General features: G+C 41.8%; 1 protein-coding gene across 1 annotated transcript in view; it reads right to left on the bottom strand.

Annotated features, from left to right (window-relative positions):
* Positions 1-2,974, bottom strand: part of CLDN11 (claudin 11) — a 10,098-nt gene extending 7,124 nt beyond the window's left edge. Inside the window, exons 1-2 of the mRNA XM_014312292.2 lie at positions 2,608-2,974; positions 1-66 (exon numbers count right to left, since the gene is read on the bottom strand). Coding sequence (XP_014167767.1) covers positions 1-66; positions 2,608-2,833 — 292 coding nt within the window. The 5' untranslated portion in view covers positions 2,834-2,974. The remainder of the gene's footprint in view (positions 67-2,607) is intronic.
* Positions 2,975-9,350: the final 6,376 nt, after the last annotated feature.

The raw sequence follows: 9,350 nt of genomic DNA on the forward strand, positions 1-9,350 counted from the left end.
GGAAGATGGCGGGCAGGCCCAGGACGGAGGCGGCGATCATCAGCGCTCGGCACGCTTGGACGTACCCTGCAGCAAGGCAAGGGAGGAGGATTCTGTTATTTGGCACTCGAAAAGGAGACTTTGGAGGAAAGCTCCTGTTTGGTTAGAGCCCAAGACATGCACGGAGTATGGGAAATGGGCTCATGCCTGTGTAAACAGTAAATGTTCACCAGGCACAGGGCAGTGAGGCTGCAGTGCAGTGGGGAGTGCGTGGACATGGGATGTGCAGGCTCACAGTTTCCCAACAAACAAACAGCACTGCCTGGAAAACACAAGCTCTTCCCAGAGAGACACTGAGAAATCATGGAGCTGGAAAATACAGGAAGGGAAAGTAGGAGAAATTCCCTCTAGGAAGAAGTTTCCCAATATCTTTCCATTGTGAGAATTTGATTAAAGTACAAGATTTTAAAATCTTCAAAATTAAATAACAGTAATGTAAACCCTCAAAGACTCTCCCATCATTCAGAGGGCTAGACCCACTACTGACACTGCAGGTCCATGGGATGCTGCCAGCAGCTGCCCCAAGGCAATGAGTACTGTTGACCTAGGAGGAGGAGGAGGAGGAGGAGGAGGAAGGGGAGGGACCCTCCTCCCCCCCAGCCACACCTCAGCACGGCACCCCAGGAGCTCCCATTCCTCCCTTACCTGTCCCTGTGCACAAAGCAACAGGAAACAACAAGGACCAGGAGCTGTGGGGGTGCTGGGCAGGACCATGACATTTCTGCCACTCTGGGAGGGTCTATGTATCATAATATATAATTTTAAAAATATTTATATACTATATGTATATCTAAATTTTAAAATATATACTATACAAAAATTGCATATAAGTAAATTATACCAGGTCATTATTAGTGTGCAAAAGGAAAAGGGCAAATGTCAGATTTGCCCCAGTGCCTGGTGACCTCCCCCAGTTTTCTGGACAGTCTCAGCACAGTGAGTGTGCTGGCTTTCTGTCCCCTCTTTCTTACTAACAAAAAGAAGCTGTCAGATGCAGACATGGAATTCCAAGATGCTTCAACCAACACCAGCAAAGAGGGGCCTTGAACACATCCCACTGACTCACAGGTACAACCCCAGAAATGAGGATTTTACTGTTTCTGGAAATGCAGACACTGTGTGTATTGAATACTTCCTTGATTTTTTTTAAGAGGAATCTTAAAAAAATTGTTACCTGAGGCATTCAGGGCATAAAAGCAGACCCTAAACAAAGGAGATGGCTGTACCCAACGTGGATTCTGTGCAACCAATCCAAAGTAAATGAGAATAAAACCAATTCATTTTAAAGACTTGACTCAGACAAAGAAAGGCTCTAAAAATATTTCAGCTATTGGGCACACCAGGATAAATTTCCCTCTCATGTCAAGCCATGGGTCTCAAATAGGCTACAAGCAGAAACATCTTGGTTTGTGATTTGCTTCTGCTTGAGGGAAGCTTTGCTCTCTGCTACTTCAAGACCCATTCACTTATTTATTCAGTTGCATTCACTAATGTTTCTTTGGGGCAAAACCTTCCTCTGTATTCTCTGCTGGATCAGATTTAACAACAGTAGCAGTAAGGAAGGCAAACTTACTAAAATAAAAGTACACACAGAGAAGGGGAGAATGAGAGACTCAACATTCCTAAGCACTGCGTGTCCCAGATCAAGCTCTGTAACGGAGGGAAATTCAGGAATTATCTTTTTAACCTCTTGTAAAATTATTTTTGTGACAATTTAAACCAGTGAACAAGGAAACATGAAAGAAAATGACAAGGAGTGGTCATTTCTGCCCTGTCAGCTTTGAGAGAGGCACCTTTGACATGGCAACCTAAACCACAGCAGAATGAAGTGCTACAGAGTGAACAGTGGTTGAAACTGGCAAGCTCACAAACTAAACTTACAGGGACCAGACCTCACAAGACTTTGGCAGGTTTAATTAGCCCAAAAGATGTATTAATGCTGATTAAACACGTTGCTTGATTTTTGCTTTTCAGTAATCTAGGTGAAAGTTACTATGACATTAAAAAATATCAAGGTAAATGTAGTTACATCCGTTTGCTGTGTAGAAGTTCTGTCTTGCCTCAGAACCTGTGGGAACACAAGACCATCAAGACTAATGATGATCTTCTGAAAGATTAAAAGCCATAGCAGCATTAATGATAGATGCTGAAAAGATTCATTATGCTCCAAACCACTTTAAGGAATCAAACCTTAACATTTGTAATAGTTCACCATCCCCTTGAAGTGCTCTATTACACCTCAGTGTGCTCTGTATGTTTTGCAGTGCAGTCCCGAGACAAGATGTGAGTGGAGCAGTGAGATTTTACTAAGAGCAATGATTAAACATTAACTGGATTTTAGCAGCCACAGAAAACGTGAGACCTGGCTACGATTAAAACCAGGTGTAGATCAATGAGAATCACCTTAAGAGCTATCATTTAACTTCTTCAGTGTTTAATGGACAATCTCCTGTACTGATGAAGCTGGAGGAGCTTCCCCGTCACCTCCTGTGGCAGCAGCACCTGCACTGCCCTGGGCAACGCTTCAGCCCTCACTCGGGGTGGGAAGGGAGGATGGGACACACTCACCTGGCAGTATGAGGATGTCCACGAGGGGCTTGCAGTGATAGAGACCTGTTGCCATGACACAGTCTGCCCACAGCCCCTTGGATCCCAGCTCGTCCATCTTCCTGCAGGTGGTGATGGTGTAGCCGCAAGTCACCACCCAGTCGTTGGTGGCCGTGGCCACAACCACCCCGATCCACCCCACGAAGCTGCAGACAAATCCAGCCAGGTGCAGGCAGGTGGCCACCATCTCCGTCCTGTGGTGGGGACACAGTGACAGGACAGAGCCCACGGGGGTCAGCGGAGCCGCCCGGCGAGGTCGCGGCGGCTGCAGCGGGAGGATGGGATGGGCAGGAGCAGGTCCCTGGTCGGGCTCTGCTGCAAACACCCGGCTGCCTCTGCCCAGCTCCCTCCCTGGGAGGGGTCAGAGCTGCCTCCAGCCCCACGGCGCAGGGGAGGAGCGAGGGGGGAGCCCCAACTTCTGCCAGAGCGTCCGGAGCGTCCGAGGGGAAGGAGGCTGTGCGGAGGAGGAGATGCACGATCGCACCCAAGCGTGCTTGAAAAACGAGCCGGAGAGGTTTATTCAAATGCAAAATAACAGCCTGAATATTCGAAATTTAGCAGAGAGTGAGAAAAATTGAGGCAGCGTTTGCTAGCTGAACTTTAATAGTCGCACTGGTACATCCTCATAGAAAGGTAAGGGGAGAAATGTGGTGGACAGAGTTACTCAAGAGGTGGAATTGATCACCTCATCAAAGCCATCAGCACAGCTGCAGTAAAGGGACAAAATCAGTCCTGAGTATTTCCTGATGTTTCCGGTAATTGTAAAAATATAAAAGACCCACCACTGCTTTCTCTGCTCTGCCTGGGCTTTCAGAACTATTAGCCAACACTCACTGACTCAAATACGTGTTAACAGCACCATAGTCCCACTTTTGAAACCTTAAATTAAAATGAGGAACTTTTAACTCAGACTTGTAGTCCGAGTAAATTTACTATATGAATTTTCGTACATGTGATAAAACAGGAGCAGCCCACTTCAAAATGCCAGAGGTGGGGAAACTTCACATCCTCCCGTTCTGCATCAGGAGAAGCAGGCAGGCAGGACATTTTCCTAGCTTCGCTCTGTATTTTCACAGCACATATGCATGTTCTCGCTTGCCAACACATCCTTAAGGATATTTCATGGCTGTGTGTCCTCCTCCTGGGCTGCTGGTTTTGGGAAGGGAGGGTTGGAGCCAGGAGGATGCTGCATGCCTGCAGAGACCACTAGCGGAGAGCTGCCTGCGGTGCACGGGCTGGGAACGGGGACAAGAAAGCGACACAACAATGAATTCCATTCACTCCTAGAGCTGTCAGTGAGAAACAAATACGGGAAACGCCACTCCGAGTTTAAAGTGCTAGGAGTTAAATATATCCTGCTCCTCATCCAAGGGTGTTTTTTGCCGTTCTTTTACAACTAAGAAGAAAAACACGAACAAGAGCATCCTAACTATCATTTGTCACCTGCTCCTTAGATCCAAAATTCAAGGACATGAGGTCACAGTTTTCTGTCAAAGCTTCATCTGAACACTGGAGCACTACTAATGCAGTTGAAAGTTCTTTTTCAAGAGAAGCTTTTCTAATAAATATAAATTTAATTGTTGTTTACACATTTGTTTTATATTGTTGATTACTCCTTGGGTTTTTTCTATACCTGGTTTATGGTATTTCTGTGAAGCAAAGCTGCCAGCTGGCCTTCCATGAAATTTCCTGATGTGATTCCACCTTCCTGCATGGCCTGTCCTTCTACTGCACCCACCTCAGGGGGAATGTGCTGTTACTGATATCCAAACACAAATTTATGTTGTTTAGGGCTCAATTCCAGATGGATTTAATCTCCCCCTAAAAAACATTCCTTCTTATTTATTATTCAGGAGATAAACTTGTAATCTCTTGGGTGAAAGTGGTGTTCCACTTCTTGGACTGAGCAATTGCATTGGACAGATCATGTGTCACCTCCTGAATTCCAAAGGAGATGAGAGATTTCACCCCAAAGCTGAGGTTTGGAATCATTTTACACAGTGATAGTGCAGGCACATCCTAATGCACAATATAAGTATTTTTAAAATGCTGCAAGGTATTCATTGGCATATACATCCTTCTGTAATTCAGTCTCCTACATTTTTGGTTTCCTTAACCACAAAAGCTTCTTAACTCCATGTTTTCCTTCACAAATGTATTTATCAAGGAGTGTGAAGGAGCAAGGAGTAAATCTGACACTTCGGTAACCAGCACCGTTCAACAGAACTCGAGATGGTGCCCACAGGGCACAGTGTGAATTATTTCATTAATGTCAATAGAGACAGGAGGCATTTACCATTTTGTCAGTGTTGTAAATCACAGCACCAACAGTTAAGTGAATTTAAGTTCATACAAGGCAAGTGGACAATGATTTACAAGACCAATAAAAGAAGGAGCAAGAACGACTTGCCAGCTATATGCCAAATAAACTGATACACTTTGGGCAACAGTCTCAAAAGCTGCCTTTTTAAAAGCAAGTGTTACACAGGCATTTATTCTAGCGACAGTGTGAGCCCCTTAAAAATCAATCTTTTTACCCTTCACTCCCAGAGCTTTTCCTTGATCCGCATTGTTCTCTCTGACAAAAGACAGGCGTTGCAATTAGTCACAGCTACCCAAGCTATCAACACCCAGGGCTTTCTCATCCAAATGACTCACCTTGAACTTTTTCTTTACATTTTCAGCTTCATTGCTTCTTCCCTGCTTGGAAATACAGCAGTACACAAGAGCAAGACTGGATGCAGAAATAAACAAGTTTAAGTGGTACAGTCAGTTCTTAATTTTGTTCTGTACAGAAAGCGGAGCTCATCGTTGTAATTTTCATCTTTATCCTGGTTCATACTGCTCCTTCCTCTCTTTATCTGTAAAATAGTTTTGCAACGATCTGAAACACCATCAGGATTTCCTATATGGGAGAGCAGTTCCTCAATACAAGGACAAAGTACTTTTGCACTGATTTGAGGGTAAGAAAAAAATACCAAAAGGTGTGTGAATGTGCTTTCTTATGCATCAAGAAACTCTTCTCAGTATGAATAAAATCCCCCAGAAAATCTCCAAAATATTATTTGTAGCAAAGTTAAGGTGATATAATCACATGGTTTGCAAAAAATAAGAACTCCTGAGAGTCACTCACCATCAGCAGTAACTATTTTTTCAGCAAACAGAGTAAAATTCTCATTTCTGATTTTAACTTTGGATAATCTCAGCATTTGATCTGGCAATGTGTGTTTTCAATCTCATTTATTATTGAGCTATGGAAGAGAGTTGTGAACAACTCACACATTGCTTGAGCAGTCAAGCAGCAACAAAGCTGGGCACCAGAGAACTTGCCAAGTATGCAAGGAGTTCTATTTTCAGGTATAAACACCAAATTTATGCCAAGATACATAAAAAGCTTGGTGCCAATACTTTTACAGAATCCTAAGAGCTGTAGAAAGTGGATCCACGGGGAGGGATGGCTTTGATCTTGTAGATTTTGTTTAAAATATCTTTTAGAGAACTGGGGACCTGCTGCAGGCTGTGGGAGCTCTAACAAGTTTTGGTGTAATCAGATTTTAATTTACTGTAGTCAAAGCAAGGAAGGCTCTGTCCTTAGAAAAGCACAGAGTTAAACACCTTCAAAGAGCCAAGTTTAGAAGTCAGTGTTCAAAAATACGACAGAGACAAGCGTTCTGACATTACAGTTCTTTATTTGTTTTTGAGTCCACGATCTATACAGGTATTTACAAGGCATGGAAATGGATAACAGCACAAAATACAATTGAGGTATAAGCTAAGAGCACAGTATGTCATGTTTCAATAAATATAATTCAAAATTTGTAAACTAAGTGACCAGATAGATGCATCTTGTCTACTAAAACCATATAAAATATCTGTTAAATCTCACGTGAGGTAGAGGACAGTTTTGTGTGTCATGTGATGCAACCACAGCAACGCTGACAATAAGACTGTACATCATTGGCAAAGTATTAAAAATTGTTGAATGCACTGATCATTTTTCACAGGCTTTTCTATGGTTTCAGAATTGTCACTCAACCTGTTGCCTTGAGCTAACACGGACTCAGCTGTTTTGCAGCTACTTTCTGTCATTTGAGAGAATTATACTGGCATGTCAACAGCAATAAATACTTTAGAGAGTGAGGACGAAAACACAAAAAACATTCTGTCAATCACAGAAAGCAACGTGATGGCAACGAAATAATTCAGACCAACTTTTTATTATTTCCTAGAATTCGTTTAAATACAGTACAGCTGTGCTTTCCTTTAAGTGAGGTATCTCTTAGAAGAAAAAAAAATTCAATTGATATCGTTACACTTAATTAATTTTCAAATAGCAAAATTTTATACCGTGTTTGCTGTGCTTGATGAAGTGCTTAAAACTCATTTTTCAAGCATTTTCCAACTGAACCACTAACCCTGAAAAAACCAATTTGCTAAGTAATGGAGACACACTATAAAATCATCGTGCAATTCGTAAGCAATAACTGCTTTCACAAAAGCTAAAAAAATGACTGCATTTTTTTAAATAGATATATGCAGCAAATAGAAAATTCTACAAGCTTTCTGTAAAGAAAACCAATGAACACTCACACTACAAATGTAATGAGCAAAAAGAAAATTGAAATTTGCAGCTTTCTGCTGCTTACTATCAATGGCTTAAATAAAATCACAAAATATTGCAAGCACAGGTTAATAGGTAGGAGAAATTATGTCTTTTGTAGACTCCACCATGTTATAGAAAACTCTGTTGTGTGGATTAATTACACGAATTAAGTGCAGAAAAAATACAAAGTTGTTATCTTTACTGACAATCAAAATATATACTCTACAAACAAGTGAATTCTAGGAAGCTGACCACGACAGCATTTCGAGGCCAACTTCCCAACTAATGCTAGGAAAGGTTTCCAAAAATTTCATAACACATTCTAGCTATCCCCTCCCCCAGTACAAAACAAGAATGTATGAATAAAACATTGTGACTTCTAAAATTCAGGCCAAGACTTATTTCTTTTCAGGCCACCAGTAGCTTTATGCTCCCACCCAACTTTTCCTACATCACTAATTGCATTATGCCTTTACTATGTACAGATGGTTTTACATCTAAGCTATCAATATATTAAATATAGAATAAAATTAGCTTAAGAATGTGAAACATAACTACATTCATCTAAATACTCCAACTGAACGAGATGCTTTACAAAAACTAAAACACAGACTAAACTAAGTTTGGAGATTTAGATTAAAATCTCTTTCGTTGAGGGACACCTGGTTACACTGTGAGTGAGGTGTTTCCAGACTGCCAAAATTCCAAGAGTTTTACCCTCTAAGCTCTCATATTTTATTGATTAAAGTATACAAAGCATGTTAAATTTCTCTTTTATAAAAGTATAGGAGCAAATTAGGTATTCACTGCCAATTCTACCTATTCCAAAAGGTGCACTAGGCAACTTCCATCTTGGTGTAGGTGTTTAAGAAAGCAACTTTCAAATTATAGACAATTTTAGGGCTTTGTTCTACAGGTTTCAAGTCACAACTACCAGGGAAAATTACTTCTTGCCTGAAAAGATCAGCAAGCAATGACTGAAGGCAAACCAAAGAATACATAAAATGAGCATGCTGTGACTAAAAGCAAAGACCTAATGACTGATTTAGTCTCTACCATTAAGTGTGCACTTAAGTGAGGGCCCTCAAGTGTGCATTCCAAGTTCCTATGTCAGGCTGTAAAATGAACCATTCAACAGAATTAGGATAAGGTAGCAAAAAAAAAGGTCAACATATATTTTTTCTAAAACTTAAGAGCATTATTTACAATTTACTAGAAAACTATCTTTCAGAGACTGTGAGCACACAAAGGTCTATGGCACATTTATGTATACATTATTACTTAAAATCAGTATAAAATTAAGTCTACACATATGAAAATTGTTTATGTTATGTCAAGAGCCTGAAAGTAGTATTTAAGAATTTTAAGAGGATTACAATAATTTAAAATGCATTCTAACTTTAGATTAACTAAATGGAATATTTACAAAGCTACTTTTAAGGTCATTTTAATAAATGTTCCATTGGCTTTACCAGCCAGATGTTCAAAAATAATTAGGAGGGCCTTATGTGCAATTGGAATTGGTGAAACTTTCTGTAGCTGCTGGAGTTCTTGCAACAGTGAAAATATTGGTACAAAGGATGGCCACCTTTTTATTGGTACAAAGCATGGCCACAGAACGTCCAGAGCCTCCAGCAGTGACCCAAGTGCTGGCTGAGGCACAGGAACCTGGGCTGCACCAGCCCTCCATGGCCACTGCTGGGCAGCCACTGACCAAGGGGAACATCTGAGCAGGACAAGAACACAGACACGACCTGAATGGAAATGGAATATTCACTATCCTACTAATAGAATAATCCCAGCAGGGTTCCAAACATCCAACAGCTCAGCTCTAAGTGCTGTGGTGCATCAGCCACTGCAGCTGTGAGAACAAGCAGCAGTGAGCCAGCCCCACCACACAAGAAGCAGCACAAAGGGACTCTGTCCATCCTTCAGCAGCACCCAGGTGGGACTTCCCAATTCCCAGCTCATCCAACACAGGATCTGCCCATCCCACTGGGCAGCCTCAAGCTCTGCTCCCCAGCCATCACACCTCCAGCAGTGCTCCTGCCTGCTCTCCCTGTGCCCATGGGTCTGGTGGCTGGACAACAAAACATTCCTG

Source organism: Geospiza fortis, unplaced genomic scaffold (genome assembly GCF_000277835.1).
Source record: "Geospiza fortis unplaced genomic scaffold, GeoFor_1.0 scaffold172, whole genome shotgun sequence".
Classification (NCBI taxonomy): domain Eukaryota; kingdom Metazoa; phylum Chordata; class Aves; order Passeriformes; family Thraupidae; genus Geospiza; species Geospiza fortis.